The sequence below is a fragment of the Podarcis cretensis genome (assembly GCF_951804945.1).
Source record: "Podarcis cretensis genome assembly, chromosome: 6".
Lineage (NCBI taxonomy): Eukaryota > Metazoa > Chordata > Lepidosauria > Squamata > Lacertidae > Podarcis > Podarcis cretensis.
In genome coordinates, this window is record NC_137175.1 from 98,411,529 (window position 1) to 98,429,274 (window position 17,746).

Here is a 17,746-nt window from a genome sequence, read left to right on the forward strand (position 1 = left end):
AAATGATTCATTGCATAGTTCAACTTTGCCAGGAAGCTTATGAAAGTGTCTTGAGAAACACACACATTACCTCTTGGTTTTATGGTTACTTCCTGTGAAGCACAAGAAACAAGCAACCTTCTGAGCCATGAACTTTCTGAGCGTGGAACATGTAGCTTACCATCTCCACACTATGATATTTCAGCAAAGCATTTCAAAGCACTGGTATAGTATAGCAGCTAAGAGTATGGACTATAAGTCAGGCAGTCCCTCACTTCAGGATCACTCACATTGACTACATACTCCTTTGGTTGACCATATACAAGTCTCTATTTTCCTCCTATCGTGTGTATAATAAAACTTACTAAGTTTATGGGATTGTATCTATAGTTGCATTTGCATTTTATGCTAAACAATGGGTGGTCAATATGGTTTCCTGCAGGTGTTGCCAGCCCCAGACAACATGATCAGTGGCAACAACTAGAGGGCACCATGTTGGTGACCCCTGTGCTAAATCATGGTTTAGTGCAGTGAGCACAAGCCACAGTGAGCCACAGACACTTCTTCTCCCCTTCCCCCTCCCATGTTGCCTGGAGGAGTTCAGAAACTTGATTTCTGTTTCCCTTAAACTTAGCTGGTATTTTTGTCAGAACTGGGGATTGTGATTTAATGTTAACCATGGTCAGTTTCAAAATAAGCCAACTTTAAACCATAAGTAATAAAGCAGTTTTGTTTAAACAAAGATTTAACTTTAGCATGATGTACGAATGTAGCTACTGTGTCTCAAATGATTATATATCTATATCTATCTATCATCTATCTATCTATCTATCTATCTATCTATCTATCTATCTATTCTGTCTGCTTTCTCTGAAAGCAGTGTGTGAAAAGTAGTCTGATTCTTTTCTTTTATGAGGTGCACAAATACATCATGAGAAAACAGTTACTTTATTGCGAGACCTTAATACTGTTCATTCCAACTAGTTTATCAAGGTCCAGTTGCTGTTAGGTTTTGAAAACAAGGATAATCACATCTGAAGATATGAATGCCTCTGTGGGCAGCCATGTTAAAAGGTGCATAGTCTTCAGGGGGGTCTCTCTAAGAGAGTATAAATTTTTGAACATTTAGTAATTGTATAGTAAGTAAATGAAAAAATGCTGTTGTACAAAATGTATTTGCTGCGTAACATTAATAATTAGTGCTGCATGAACACATAAGTTGCTCTGTAAGCACAGCCAAAGCTTGGAATTGGGGACTGAGTAAAAATGCCATATCTTGAGAAATGCCATAATTTGAGTATCACAGCCATTGCCGTCATCCTCCCACCTTCACCATCAGCACAGCCAAGCGGCCTAGGAACTTGGTGGTGGTACCAGGTTCCTCGGCAGCTTGCCTGTTAAAGGTGTGTGAGCAACAGTTGGTGAAATGAACAAAGCCTGGGATGGGCTTAGAAGCAGTCAGAGGTTGGTGCTTCCTTGCCCCTCTCTGACCAGAAGGAACAAAATATATAAAATGGTGCGAAATGAAACAAATATATGCAGTGTTGTATAACTTAACAGAATCTAGTGCTACCTCAGCACATAGTTTCAAATTTATTGATACTAGTGGTGGACTCATCCCTTGGAAGTTTTTAAATAGAAGTTGGATGGCCGTCTGTAATGGATGCTTATCTGAGATTCCTGCATTGCGAGGAGTTGGATTAGATAATAATAATAATAATAATAATAATAATTAATAATTTATTATTTATATCCCGCCCATCTGGCTAGGCCTTCCCAGCCACTCTGGGCGGCTTCCATAAAAACCAAAAATACAGTAAAATCACACGTTAAAAACTTCCCTGAACAGGGCTGCCTTAAGATGTCTTCTGAATGTCAGGTAGAATGTCAGGTAGATGCCCCTTAGGCCCCTTCCAACTCTGTGGTTGGTCTTGCAGATAATCGAAAGGTGTTCCTACTTGTTTGTGTGTGTGTGGGGGGGGAATTATTTATATTAGTTGTGCATTCGCATGGTTATCTGTGTTGAGTAAAAATTCTTTCCAGACAACCAGACAGGAAAGCTTTGTAAAATGTGTGGCATTTTAAGCCAGATGTACCTGAAGGGATAGGCTTAGGAAAAACATCTGTGATCTAGTAACATTGTGGGTTGGCCGGTGTTTCCTGCTCTACTCAGGCAGTTGATACACCACCATGTTGGTATGTGTTCTGTAGTCCTGCGAGAAAATATCCTAGGTGCTTTTGCATAGCCAGATGAAATTGCAAAATCATGGAAGGTGGGAAATGCTCACCCTGGCTGCACCATGTCATTCTAGTTGTAATCCTGCCAATCCTGCCCATATTGCCCAATTTAATCCAGGTGGACAGAGTTTATCCCTTAATAGGTCATGGCTATGGAAATAAGAATAAACACATCTACTTGGCACAGTATGCATGTCCCTAACGCATGTCACATGCTGCAGTGATGGCACAGGGCAGTGTGTTCTGGTAACTGGTAGACGGACATGGAATAACAAGTTTTGGAAAAAGGCATGCTTTCCTTCTTGCAATAGGACCCTTTCCAGCACAGAAATAACAAATAAGAAGGGGACAAAACAGAAGAATAAGGATCCTTAGATTGAGGCTGTATTAAAATGTTTTTTGTGGCCGAGTGAAAAGTTTAGCATGCTTTCATCAAAATCTTTCACAAAGGCAATTCCCCTCCTGCCTCACTGCTGCCAAAAACTCCAGGGATCTTTTCTCCTGAAAGATACTGGGTACTCTGACTGCCAATTTGCAGTACAGTGGTACCTCTGGTTACAGACACTTTAGGTTACATATGCTTCAGGTAACAGACTCCACTAACCACTAACTCCACTAATAGTACCTCGGGTTAAGAACTTTGCTTCAGGATGAGAACAGAAATTGAGCTGGCATGGCAGCAGCGGGAGGCCCCATTAGCTAAAGTGGTGCTTCAGATTAAGAACAGTTTCAGGTTAAGAACGGACCTCCGGAACGAATTAAGTACGTAACCAGAGGTACCACTGTATTCTGCTTGATACAGTAAAACATTGGCCAGTTCACATGTCCCATTATACCATAGTTTAAAACAAAGTGGTTTAATGTGAATGAGCAGTGTCAGTGTGCATGCTGCTCAAAGGTTCCATGGCACTTCACCACACCTCCTTTGGCTGTGCTGCAGACAAAACATACTGGAGTCTGGTTTGTCATATCACCTGAACCACGTTCATTTTCGGCTTAGCACTTATGGTTTGCTCGGGAAACAAACCACAAGCTTAGGTTCAGATAATATGACAAGGCGGACTCTAGCTTGTTTTGTCAATGGTGTAGTACTCTGGGAACATTTAGCAGCATCTATTAGCACATTAAACCATAGCTTGTTTTTAAACTGTAGTTTAAATGTGACATGTGAATTGGGCCACTGATTCCAAAGCTGGGGGTAAATTGTTTTCTGAAAGTTTCACCAGTCCTGGGAATAAAATGGAACATGCTACTTCCAAGAAGTCTGTGAAAACCATTGGATGCCTTAATTAAATAGATTAACCCCCTGGCTTATAGTACAACATCTATAGACACTAACTTCTTTTTTCTTTCTTTCTTTTCTTACGTTTCAGGTCATATTTCACACTATGTGCTGACTGTCTGTACTTACAGAAAATATTTAAAAACATTTTTTTTTCAAAAAAAAGTTGATTCCAGTGGAATCTGTGCTTTAGATTTTGTCTTGTGAAGTAACGCCTGAAGAAATGCCTGTACAAGCTCCACAATGGACGGATTTTCTTTCCTGCCCTATTTGCACACAAACATTCGACGAAACAATCCGGAAGCCTATCAGCCTGGGCTGTGGCCACACAGTATGCAAGATGTGCCTGAACAAGCTCCACCGGAAGGCATGCCCCTTCGACCAGACCACTATCAATACAGACATCGAGCACCTTCCTGTGAACTCAGCCTTGCTGCAGCTTGTGGGTGCTCAGGTAAGGGTATCTTAGCCCGTTCCCCCCCCCATCAGATTTGTTTACTGTGGAAAGAGCAAATGTATCTGTATATATAATGAAAATGTCATAATGTTGTTGCACTGCAATTCACTTGGCCACAGACAAGTGGCACTGCTGACTACAGTGTGAAGATAGGTGTTGGATGCCCAGTTGAGTTGCAGAGGGACAGCCAGAACAAATTGTCACAGAAACCCAATAGCTGTCCTGCTCCTTTGCCTGCAATCTCCAGGCCAGCTGGTGCTGCTATTGGCCACCTTCCTCCTTCTTGGACAGCTTGGCAATCTGCTTCTTCTACCTCCACCAGTTAAGATGAAGAGTCATCCCAGTAGCAGGGCTAGGCAATATCTGGTTTTCAACATTGCAGTATATCACCAGCTGAACATTGTGATTTAGTGATATATCACAGTGTCTGAAACATGGAACTATGTAGGGTGCAGGGGGAGCAGTCATGAAAATAACTTGGGTGGAGTGGTGGAGATCAGGCGAAGGAGCAGTCATGGAGCTTAATAGGTATGTGCTATCTGCAGTGTGGATTCCCCTTCTTAGAGGCAGGCAAGCCCTCAAGTCTGGAGGGTGAACTCCTTCCACTTTTCCCTAGACAGAGAGAGGGGGAAGGACAAAGCAGCCCAACCATGATTCCTGCACCAGGTAGAGACACAACAATTATGGGGGGTGGGTGCCCAGGCTGGGAGTGGGACTGTTCTGCCATTGGAAGGGAAAGGGAGGGAAGCCAGCCAGCCAGCTGCCAGAAGGCTCGCAATTATACTGCCCCCTGGAGTTTGAAGGCTGTGTTTTGCAATACATTGCCAACTCAATTTGTTTTGAAATGGTTCTTATGATGTGGTCTATAAACTGGTGTTGGACGATATATCAATACATTGCTCACCCTACCCATCAGAAGGAGCTGTGCAGGAAGAGTTGGCCCAGATGAAGTGCTGTCCAGCACTTCTGGTTTTCCATGGTGTTCGTTCTACTGAGCCAACTCTTCATCCTGCTTGGCTGCAATAGTGGTGTGAGGTAGAAAGAGGAAGGTCTTAAGGGGTTAGTGGTTGGGGCTAGGAGGTTTGGTGAGTTGTGAAGGGTTTGCTGTGGTCTGGGGGTGCAAAGGTTGGCAGGGGTAGGAAGGATTGATAAGTGAAGCCATTTAAAAAAACCATGTGCAAATAATAGACGATAGAAGTCAACAACTATTTCAGATCATGGACTTTTAAATGTTATATTGTTCTCAAGAAGGCAGAGCAAGTAACCACAAAGGTGCAAATCTTAACTTTGCAAAGTTATTACTTTGTTTACAACATATGAGTGATGTAGGGTGCACTATTTCCCTAAAAACTTGGGTCTATGGTGCAAGTAAGTTGCCTAATTGCAACTTGAGGTAAAGTTATGTACCTTCTCAAATTCCCAGTGTTTCAAGAGAGAGGGTAGCTTCAGGCCCCTCTCCTGCCATTAATGCCCCAGTTCTGCCACACACCCCTTCTGCACCTGTTATGCAGCCTACCTTAAATCCTGCTTGCTGCAGGAGACGGCTGGTGCTGGATAGCAAAATGTGCTGGGGGCCGGCGGCAATTAGTTAGAGAAGCCATGATCGCTTTCCCTTCTATTGTATTGATGGATTTATTATTATTTTTACCATTCTCCAGGTTGCAAACTTGGAACCTTATGTAAATGTGATGTGTGAACCAGCTCTTAGTAACAGCCATGTTTATGTTTGTAGTAGCTTGTCAAAAATAGTAAACAGGGTTGCTTCAGACATCATTACTTTTCTTTTGTCCGATATCAAATCCTGTAATAATTGCTGGAGTTCTGAAGATTTGAGTATGGATAGGATAGATGGGAAGTTCCCACTTTCCCTTGTCATTAAATTACAGTTTATTGAAAACACGGGAGTCTGGCTACATTTTGGCTACATCTTTAATCAAAGTAATAAGCTGTTGATCAGTGGAGGCAAAGTAATAGGCTACAGTTACTACCACTTTTGAGATTGAATATTTTTACTTAGTTTTTCATACTGAAGGGAATGCTAACATAATTTTTAAAAACTCCTGATTTCAACGTCTGCTGCATTGAATCTATTTTTATAGGAAGGTGATACAGAAAGGTTGGAAATGAATAAAAAAGGAAAATATTTTCAGATATGCTAAGAAAAATAAATTGTCTTGTCATAGAAGAAAATTTGATGAATAGTTGCAAGGCAACTATTGTACTGAATGGTATAAATGTGATGAATTTGATAGGCTCACTGTAAAAGTATATGACAGGAACTTTTGCTTTGAATTTTTTTCAATCCGTCTTTGTATTAAAGTGATATGCGTTATTTAAAGTTAAAAGAGTTTTAGAGGTGCACTGCATTTTCCTCAGTTGATGGGGTAGATGATTGGAACTGCTAGTCTCTTCACTTTTGTACTTTGATTGTTATCTATACACAGGTGCCAGAACAGCAGCCAATAACTCTCCGTAGTGGCGCTGAAGATACCAAGCATTATGAGGAAGCCAAGAAATGTGTGGAAGAACTAGCCTTGTACCTTAAACCACTCAGCAGTGCAAGAGGTGAATAAATGCTCTTTCATACATTATAAGAAAACTAAAACAGTTAAGCAGCACCTATTGGTTTTTAAAAAATACCCCGACACTATTACATTGACTACAATGGATGAAAACCTGCAGCTGAAAACACAATCACTTTGAGTGCCAAAGAAGTAATGTTAGAAAAGAAAAATTGCAAATAGAATTGAAACATTACTGCACACAATATTTTACTAGCCAGCCTGCCCTACACAATACCTTTGAGGCACATCAGTGGCCCGAAAGGAACCAACTTGCTTTCATTTTAGGCAAGTTAACTCTGATTGCCCAAAAGAGCTCTGTTGCAGGTAACCAGCCGAGTGGCTATTTGCTAGTGCTAAATTCAGCAATCAGATTGTTCAAAAATTCTTACTGTTATTCCTCATTTTCAAACAGCAAGAAGAAATAGCAGAAGGTGTTACTGTGGACCCTACCCAACTATGCAAATTTTAATCAGTTAATTTATCAGCTAAGAGGGTCAGATGGGGCTCGTCAGCCTGCGAAAGTAGCCCATCTAGGAGAATGAAAACTGATCTTAAAGCTGCACTGCCTTGAGGGATATCGTTGGGAGAAGAAAGGGCTAAGGAGTAGACTCTACACAAATCCAGAGTGAAGTCCCTAAAACAGTTGGATGGCGCCTTGTATGCCTCCTTCAGACAACTCCTGCAGCCATGCTGCTGCCAAAAGTATTGCTTTCTTTTCCTTTGGACCACATCAGCAAGGCTGAGAGAGAAGGGTCATCTGGGCAGCCCAGGACCTCCATACACACAGCCCAGGCTTGCACCCCAGGGAGGTCACTTTGGTGCTGCTGATGCAGTGGTTTGACTCCCCGCCCCCCGTAGGTGTACTCAAGACAGACAGGAGCCAGCAACGATCAGCTAAGTCTTTATGAATTTGCATATTTGTAAAACAGTAAAACAGGGAGGACATTTCAGTGACCTGCAGAAATGTTTGACACTTAAATAATAAATAAATTCTGCTGCCCCATCCTGTAGTTTCTTCCACTTGCTTTGACTTTCTTGCAGTTTCAATGCTATTGGGGGGCGGGTTCATGTGATTTCTTGTAAGGAAAACCCCACATTTTTTCCAAGTGATAAACTACTGTGTTCACAGAGTTTCCTCAACCCTCTTGCATATTCCCTACACTCAGTCTTGTCTTTGTTAGTTGCACTGCGGAAAACCAGGGTAGGGTTGGGTGGGTGAGACAGAAATGTGGGTGAGTTCTTCATGATGGGAACAGTGCAGCTACTTTGAAGGGCAATGAAATAATATGGAGTGTGAATACACGAATTAAGTTCTTAATCCGAGGTACCACTGTAGTGCGAACATAAATTGATATGGAAATTCATTATTTGGAAATGAATGGTGAAGAAGCAAAAACAGAAAGAGGAGAGACTTCTTCATGATGGCTTAAATTGGTTCATTTCGAAGACAAGGAATTAATTTTGGGAAGAAAAAAGAAAACATGAAACATGTAAGAATATATTAAAAATGGAGGATTTTAGAAACAAATCTGCTGCCTGGTTATCTATTAAAAACTTACTTTGCAGGCCTACTTTGTACAGTTCTAGTTCATTTTTAGTGCACGCTTATCCAGAGTGACTTTTTGATGTTTTAGTTTCAAGGAAGCTAGTTTACAACTGAATATTTTTTAGTTGATCACTAACTAGAAAAAAAGGGATATCTACAGAAGACATTCTATAGGCTATAACTCTCTTAAGACTGAAGTACCATTTCACTAACCTGCCAATGGACTATAAGCCTTGTATTGCCCCTGAGAAACTGAGAAATAACTTCCCTGCTTCTGTTTTTTTTTAAAGGTGTTGGACTGAACAGCACCACTCAGAGTGTACTCAGTCGCCCCATGCAAAGGAAACTTGTGACATTAGTCCACTGCCAGTTAGTGGAGGAAGAAGGGCGGATCAGGGCTATGCGTGCAGCACGATCTCTGGGTGAAAGAACTGTCACAGAGCTCATTCTTCAGCATCAGAACCCCCAGCAACTTTCTTCCAACCTCTGGGCTGCAGTGAGGGCCAGAGGCTGCCAGTTCCTTGGACCAGGTATATATCACTCAAGCCATGGCATTTGGTATAGTAACAAAAATTAAGGGAATTAGTGAATTTGGTTACTTACAAATTTCAATGACTAAAATACTACTTAGTTGAACTGATCAATAAGGAAAAGTCCATTGATTTCTACGGGTCTACTGTAAGTTTGATTCTGATTAATATTTGATATTGCCCTAAATATCTGTTCCCTATAGTGCTGACAGTTTGAACTTCATAGATAATGGATTCAGAGAAGTGGGATGCATGAAATGGAAACCCTGGAAATTTCCATGTATTATTTAAAATATTTATATATTGACTTTCGCCAGGTTCAAGATATCTTATAGTCTCAATATTAACACATCACTGAGCAGCAATAATAAAAACATCTACAGCTACCCTGCCAATTTTTAGATAACTGGTAGACTTCAGTATGTGACTGGGCTTTATGCAATTGCTTAAAGGCCAGGTGAGTGCACCATCATGCTTTTCATAGAAGGTCATTCCACAGCTCAGGGAAGACTACTGAAAACACCCTGTTCTTTATTGCAAATGACAAAATCTTCCTTTCTGAGGGGGCAGAGGAGGACTTCTGATAATCTCAACATATAAATTTATTGTTTTTGTTATGTTTATATCCTGTTTTTCATCCTGTAAACCAAGACAGCATACATGGGTTGCCAGGTAGACTCTCTCAGGCATTGGCCAAACCCAGACCTGTTAAGCTTCGGTAGGATGACTGTTTGTCATGTGCACTGGGATACACACATAGTTGTCTGCTTTTTCTTAACTGCTAGCACGAAAAATATATATTTCAAGTGAATACTGCTGACATGGGATAGCTCAGTTGGTAGAGCATGAGACCCTTTATCTTAGGGTCATGGGTTCAAGCCCTGCATTGGGCATTCTACAGTTCTATTAATCTTCGTTACTAGATTAGGACCATGCAGAGTGGATAAAAATCAATGATATTTTAAATTTAAATTGGATTTTTTTTATATGCTTTTGGAGGAAAAATCTTTCTAAAGAAAGTTTTCTATTTAAGTTACATTATAGTCCAAAGGCTATTCATCAGGAAATAAGGATTTGTTTTTGATTATGTAGCACGGGGCTTTATAGGCAATGTGTAAATATTTTGGTAAATGAATTCCATTAATCCATTCACATTGTCATGCGCTTCCAGAGATTTCTGTAAGATTATTTGAGGCAGTTTTTTCTAACAAGAAAATATTACAGATGCTTGTTTTTGCAGTTCTTGAAAGTGTGAATTTGTGTCTGCAGAGATAACATGCCTTTTCTTCACAGGAAAAATGTTATAAAATAAACATACAGAGTTGAGGAAAAAACCTTAATCCCATTGTTTCTTTGCAAATTTATATACACAGAATCAACCCCTTACCTCTTAAATGCTAAGTTCCAAGAGGTTCAATGAATAGATTGTTTGGAGTGGAATAGATCTGCAGAAGTAGCCAAGTGTGAAGCAGTAAAAATGAAAGCGCAACCTTGTGAGCAGAATACTCCAAGAGTCTTAGGATCTTTATGTAATAATTGTGCAAGTCAGTTGCATGCCTGTGCAACTCAGACTTGAGGCAAGTGCTGAAGGCACTTCAGGGCTGTTCCCAATCCCACTGGGTTCCAGCAACTGCACTAACACTTAACTGTACAGAATAGGAACCTGAATGTAGAAGCAAAACCAAAGGGGTGGTGTGGTGGTGGAAATAGTAACTGGGATCTGTAAGTCCTTGGCGAGACCTTGAAGTGCTTGCCAGTCAACTAATAAGAGTTCACTGCTTCCAGGCCCTCCTTCCCAGGGCTTGCCTGACATTCTCCAAACAATAAAGTCTCTACCTGGAACTTCAGCCCTGCAGCAGGAATCCCTGAGGTTCTCTGCTCCAGTCCTTGGTTCCCCTTTTCCAGCTTTCCACCAGCCTGTGTCTCCTCGGCCTGCTCTTTCTGCAAGCCTCTTCCAGCCCAGGCCTACCAACTGTATCTCTCTTCCTCCTTTCCTCTAAAAAAGTACAGCAGAAAAGTTGTCAAAATATAAACAGTTAACTTATTAAACCTCACAATAATTTCATAATTATCTCTCTATGTATTTCTAATAGTATAACCAAATCAGTAATTTTTGATATAACTGTAAAAACTACTCTGAAAAATTATTATTCCAAAAATGAAACCTTATATCACCAGCAAGAATGAGTCTTTCTGTAAGAAAATGATTTAAATCAAGCCTTACTGACTAGTGATTTAAATCGTGATTTGATTTAAACCAAATCCACTCTGGGACCATGTGGTCTAGGTGCCTAGCAGTCTCATCATGCTTAATCAGCACAGCACAACAGCTGAGTACAGAACTGTTAAATTGTCGAAATAATGAGAAGACAGATTCAGTTTGAGCTTAGATGCGGAGTATGAAAACAAACCGTTAATTTAGATATATTTCAACATTATTTTCCATACAACCTGCACAAAGTTCCTGCCAGCCTTCATAATATCAGACTGTAAGTTATAATACTGTAATATCTTTTGATTTGGGTACATCAAAAAATGCATTGGGGTTCTCAGTATTTTCAACAGTAGACCTGCCTGTACACTGGATTATTGACATTTCTAAAACCATGTGATAGAGATATATATTTTCTTTTAAGTGAAACTGTATATTGTCGGGATTCTACTCAAGCTGCTTGTTTGTATAGTGGGTGCCACATTTCACAGCTTGACCATAACACTGAGGTTTGTAGAAACTCTAATGCAGTCATTAAGCCTGGTGTAAGTTATGTAATGGGACGCAGGTGGCGCTGTGGGTAAAAGCCTCAGCGCCTAGGGCTTACCGATCGAAAGGTCGGCGGTTCGAATCCCTGCGGCGGGGTGCGCTCCCGTCGTTCGGTCCCAGCGCCTGCCAACCTAGCAGTTCGAAAGCACCCCCGGGTGCAAGTAGATAAATAGGGACCGCTTACCAGCGGGAAGGTAAACGGCGTTTCCGTGTGCGGCTCTGGCTCTGGCCAGAGCAGCGATGTCACGCTGGCCACGTGACCCGGAAGTGTCTCCGGATAGCGCTGGCCCCTGGCCTCTTAAGTGAGATGGGCGCACAACCCCAGAGTCTGTCAAGACTGGCCCGTACGGGCAGGGGTACCTTTACCTTTACCTTTTAAGTTATGTAAGGGACGGGGGTGGCGCTGTGGTCTAAACCACAGAACCTAGGGCTTGTCGATCAGAATGTTGGCGGTTCGAATCCCCGCGATGGGGTGAGCTCCCATTGTTTGGTCCCAGCTCCTGCCCACCTAGCAGTTCGAAAGCATGTCAAGTGCAAGTAGATAAATAGGTACCACTCCAGTGGGAAGGTAAACAGCGTTTCTGTGCGCTGCTCTGGTTCACCAGAAGCGGCTTAGTCATGCTGGCCACATGACTCGGAAGCTGTCTGCAGACAAACGCCAGCTCCCTTGGCCTATAGAGCGAGATGAGCGCCGCAACCCCAGAGTCGTCCACGACTGGACCTAATGGTCAGATGTACCTTTACCTTTATGTAAGGCCTAAACAAAATAGAATAAGCAGTATATATCTGAAATTGCTCTTGATACCTGGCATTCTGTCATGCTACTCTTTATTTTTCAGCAATGCAAGAGGAAGCTCTCAAGTTAGTTCTTTTGGCTTTGGAAGATGGATCTGCTTTGTCTCGGAAAGTCTTGGTTCTCTTTGTGGTACAGAGGTTGGAGCCACGATTTCCTCAGGCTTCTAAAACCAGCATTGGGCATGTTGTCCAGCTTCTATACAGAGCCTCCTGTTTCAAGGTACAGAGCAAGCTGTTTGGGTTGTGGTTTCACGGATTTTGAAGTAGATACTGAGTTGTTATTATTAGTGCAGAAAGAGTGCAGATAGAATAACCTGTATTCAGAAAAACCTACACATCAAGGAGCCAGTTTGAATATTACAAAGAGCTTTAGAAACAGAATCTTTAATCATGTAGTACTCAAAATGCACCAGAATATCTCCTGGCTCATCATTCGCCTGGGACATCAGGCCCAAGATCCACTTTTAGAAACTCAGATATATAAGCTAGGCACCCAAAGGCCCCTTAAATCGGAGTCACCATCACTACAACAGAATGTGTATTTGCCAGGGGGTTGGACATGATGACCCTCGGGGTCTCTTCCAGTTCTATGATTCTATTATCTCAACTACATTGCTAGATTGGAGTTTGCTCTTACAATGATTCACTTGTCCCAGTACGCAAGAACTGTGGTCTGTGAGCTCCATTTGGGAGGCCTGTGGAAAGGTTGCTGTAGTATCAAGTTTATTTGTACTCAGCCCTGCACTTACTTTCCTTGATGTGATGATGGAGGACTAAGATGTCCATGATTCGTGCAGCAGTGTAGAAGGGCAACACGCACATCTTTTGCCACACATGAGTCAGTTGACTCGATGGAGATGTCAGTCGCTACCTGGTGCCCAGAAATCTCCATGTGGTTATAATTGGACCCACCCCAGTAGCAAAATGTGCCTGGTGCCTAGGGAATTTCAGACACTGCCTTGAAGAGGCTCTTTCCATGTCAGAGATAGAGAAGAGTCTGAAATTAAGCTGTTAAACTAGGTCACAGGAATAGCAGGCATGTTCTCACCACCTTTTCCAAGACCCCTAATATGAGGAAATTTTGCTGAACTTCATTAGATTGGTCTTCTCACTTTAATTCTAAAACTTCCAATGCCATTTGCAGGAGTTGTAGTTCAGACTGATGAGCTGCAGCAAGACTTAACTGAGCACTAGAGCTCTGAAACCAGTACTGTATGATGTTCAGATCACAATTTGAGCTGCCAATACATCGCATCAGCTCAGCTTGCCTGCAGACAGCAAAGGCACAGGCAGGCAGAGCCAGAGAAGGTTCAGGGCGAGTGCCTTCTTAAGCTCCATCTACATTCCTTCCTGTCCCTTTGAGGAGCCCCTCTGACTTGCGTGAGCCTGAGTCCCCCAGCTGAGCAGTTTAACAAAGCCCCAATGCCCCTCTGCCTGACATGAACCAGAGTGGTATCGGGCCTTGTTCAGGAGGGCTAGGCGATGTATCTCAGCTGCTGCTTCCTCCCTAAGGTGGTGGTGGTGGGAGAGAAGCAGCCAAGATACATTCCAGACATTGTGATATATCAGTATAATTGTGGTATTTAGCTGCTGATACATCACAATGTTTAAAACCAGATATTGCGCAGCCCTACTGAGTACTTGATTTGCTCTTTTAGAAATGTCCGCTGTTTGACTAGATAATCAAGTTTAGCTTCTAGGGTCTGCAGCACCACTGACTTGTTGGATGCCAATGCCGATCTGATCTTATCCAGGTACACATCGGAATCCTCAGTTTCGTCAATGACATTAGTCAATTTTGCACCCTTTTGAGATTGGATCCCTCCCCACACCATGTCTCTGCTGCCTCATATGATAGGTCTGAATAGCCTGCTTCAAATTCAGCCTGATATCTTTTTTGGCCACTTACTTTTAGGTCCTCTCATTCCTTGCAGCATTAGCTTTACAGTCACCCTTTACAATATTTGCCCTCTGGTTATTGAAGCCTTGGATGATGGACTCAAGGGCATCCTGATCAAATTTGCAGATGACACCAGACTGGGAGGGGTGGCTAACACCCCAGAGGACAGGATCACACTTCAAAACGACCTTGACAGATTAGAGAACTGGGCCAAAACAAACAAGATGAATTTTAACAGGGAGAAATGTAAAGTATTGCACTTGGGCAAAAAAAATGAGAGGTACAAATACAAGATGGGTGACACCTGGCTTGAGAGCAGTACATGTGAAAAGGATCTAGGAGTCTTGGTTGACCACAGATTTGACATGAGCCAACAGTGTGACGCGGCAGCTAAAAAAGCCAATGCAATTCTGGGCTGCATCAATAGGAGTATAGCATCTAGATCAAGGGAAGTAATAGTGCCACTGTATTCTGCTCTGGTCAGACCTCACCTGGAGTACTGTGTCCAGTTCTGGGCGCCACAGTTCAAGAAGGACACTGACAAACTGGAACGTGTCCAGAGGAGGGCAACCAAAATGGTCAAAGGCCTGGAAATGATGCCTTATGAGGAGCTGGGCATGTTTAGCCTGGAGAAGAGGAGGTTAAGGGGTGATATGATAGCCATGTTCAAATATATAAAAGGATGTCACATAGAGGAGGGAGAAAGGTTGTTTTCTGCTGCTCCAGAGAAGCGGACACGGAGCAATGGTTCCAAACTACAAGAAAAAAGATTCCACCTAAACATTAGGAAGAACTTCCTGACAGTAAGAGCTGTTTGACAGTGGAATTTGCTGCCAAGGAGTGTGGTGGAGTCTCCTTCTTTGGAGGTCTTTAAGCAGAGGCTTGACAACCATATGTCAGGAGTGCTCTGATGGTGTTTCCTGCTTGGCAGGGGGTTGGACTCGATGACCCTTGTGGTCTCTTCCAACTCTATGATTCTATGATTCTTAAAGCAGCCATTAGGCTTCATGATACACTCCACTCCACTGCTGCCAAAAGGTGTTGAACTAGAGAAGCCCATGGTATAAAGCAGATTCATTTGATCAAAAGCAAAGTTAAAAGTACAGAGCTTGGTTTCTTATGGTACAGCACTCTTCATTAAAATCAGAACACTCAAATTGTCTCCTTTAGTAACTCTAATCTTATATTTCTAGTCACTTAAGCACAGAGCTTCTCAAAGCTTCTCAACCTGCCCCCTTCTGAACTTCCTCTACCCACCCTATATCAATCATCTGTGTCCCAAGGACAGTGTGGAAATTGTTGCCTGCAGTAGTTGGCATAAAAATTTACTGTACAGTGGTGCCTCGCAAGACGACAAGAATCCGTTCCGCAAGTCTCTTTGTCTTGCGGTTTTTCCGTCTTGCGAAGCAAGCCCATTAGCGGCTTAGCGGATTAGCGCTCTTAGCGGCTTAGCGGATCAGCTGATAAGCGGCTCAGCGGATCAGCTGATAAGCAGCTGGCTTAGAAAAAGGGGGGGAAAGGGAAAAACCCCCGCAGGAACTCGCAAGACATTTTCGTCTTGCGAAGCAAGCCCATAGGAAATTCGTTTTGCGAAGCACCTCCAAAACGGAAAACCCTTTCGTCTAGCGGGTTTTCCGTCTTGCGAGGCATTCGTCTTGTGGGGCACCACTGTATTTTTCCGTCTAAGACACCCCCATGTATAAGACATAGGGGGCCTATTTTGTGGGTCTCCCATTTAAGAAAATGGGGGGACATGTATCCATGTATAAGATGCTCCCAAAGTTTTGACATTATTTTTAAGGGAAAAAACCTAGTCTTACACATGGAAAAATACGGTAATATGAGCCAGAGTGTGTTGGTCAAGTCAAAGGCATAGCAAAGGTGCTTTTAGTAAGAACACCTATTTCCCCTTCCACTCATCTCTTTCTTGGCTTTCATTCTGCAATTTCATGTACTGCATTTCATGAGAAAATCCAATATCCCTTTAGTTTTGGAGGCAACCGAGCACTGCTACCTTCTCTGAAGAAAAGAAACTGAATAGTTCTTTGTTCCAGCTGCACTTTGTCAAGTTTTTGCTTTAAAGAGACACAGAAAAGAGTTCTCCTTGGAGAGAATTAACACTCCTTGAACAACTTCTCACCTTTAGTTACAGTGAATCACTCATAGAATCCTAGGCTTCGCAACTGCTCTGAAGAATGTTCTGTGCCTTTGGAGAGGGAGAGGAATCACACCTCATAGAGAATCTAGGCTCGTTTTAGTAATGATAATCTAATCTTTCTACATAGATATTTTATTTTGTTGCTAAATCTATTAAGAATTTGTGTATTATTTAATACACAATTGTCTCAGCTTTTCATCTGATCATCAGGGGGGTACCCCTCCCCCATACAAACTGGAAGAATTATTCTTGAGTGATAGTACTTCCTTTCATAAATCTTTATAAGCAGCTAATACTTTTGGGCCAGGGAACTGAATTGAGAAACTGTTCCCTTATTTGGTTAAGTTGGGTATTGTCACCTTACCTAATCCAGATGGATTTTTTTTTTCCAGGTGACTAAACGAGATGAGGATTCCTCCCTGATGCAGTTAAAGGAGGAGTTCCGAACCTATGAAGCTCTGAGACGAGAACACGATTCCCAGATTGTGCAAATTGCTATGGAGGCTGGTTTGCGCATTGCCCCAGATCAGTGGTCTTCATTGCTTTATGGAGACCAGTCCCACAAATCCCACATGCAGTCAATTATTGACAAGGTACGTTCTCTTCAAATCATTCCACTTCCTTTAATTTTCTACTATGTTTTTATTGCTGATATTAGTTGTAAGTGGGGCTCCTCGGTTCTTCTTCCCATGTCCCACTTGCTATCAAGAGTCTCCTATGGCATACCGTGCTTCTCAGCTACTCTCAATGTCAAGGACAAGCCTAAGCCTTCCTCGTGAGCGTGAAGCAGAAAAGTAGCTGGGAGATTGTCTCAGGAATGTGCTGTGCTTTGTGGAGCTGTGATGGGGTTGCCAGTTCCATTTTCACTTCTCTAAGAACTGTCCTCTTAAACAGGATTTAATATTGCTGAGCCTTGATGCATTGTATATTGGTATATACAATTAATGAACATGCAGGCTGTATTACTGGAGAGGGCCTAAGCTATAACTGACCACTAGGAATGGCAAGAAATCTTGAATTCTAGAGTAAATGCATCTCTGTTGAAAAAAATGGTTTCACATCAAGGCACACATCTTGAGTGCTGGTGAGACAAGAAATTTAAAAATGTATCTTTTAGGTTTGATTTACTGAAGATGGTCTCTAGGAGTACAGAAAGCAGTTCTAATTATGTACGTATATATTTAAGTTGCAGACCCCAGCCTCTTTTGCACAGAGTGTTCAGGAACTAACTATCGCTCTCCAGAGGACTGGTGACCCAGCCAATCTGAACCGGCTTCGACCCCATCTAGAACTCCTTGCAAATATTGATCCCAGCCCAGGTAACTATTAAAAAAGTGGTTTATATTCATGTTCACTTCAGCAGAAGAGGCTTTGCGTATCTTTCAATCAAAGCGATACGTGTCAGTGTGAGAAGCACAAGTGAACAGAGTACTCTCTTGTTTCCTTATTAACAAAAAAGGCTGTTTCTCTTGAAATGCTCTAGTCTCCTTTATATTCTAATGGCAGACAGACTTCAGGCTAGTTTATTTTTTACTA

General features: G+C 42.2%; 1 protein-coding gene across 6 annotated transcripts in view; it reads left to right on the forward strand.

Annotated features, from left to right (window-relative positions):
* RC3H1 (ring finger and CCCH-type domains 1) overlaps positions 1–17,746 on the forward strand; it is a 73,868-nt gene that overhangs the window by 23,478 nt on the left and 32,644 nt on the right. For all 6 annotated transcript variants that reach the window (XM_079981188.1, XM_079981189.1, XM_079981190.1 and 3 more), the window contains exons 2-7: positions 3,591–3,953; positions 6,401–6,521; positions 8,357–8,596; positions 12,197–12,372; positions 16,603–16,803; positions 17,397–17,529. In XM_079981188.1, coding sequence (XP_079837314.1) covers positions 3,723–3,953; positions 6,401–6,521; positions 8,357–8,596; positions 12,197–12,372; positions 16,603–16,803; positions 17,397–17,529 — 1,102 coding nt within the window. In that variant the 5' untranslated portion in view covers positions 3,591–3,722. The remainder of the gene's footprint in view (positions 1–3,590; positions 3,954–6,400; positions 6,522–8,356; positions 8,597–12,196; positions 12,373–16,602; positions 16,804–17,396; positions 17,530–17,746) is intronic.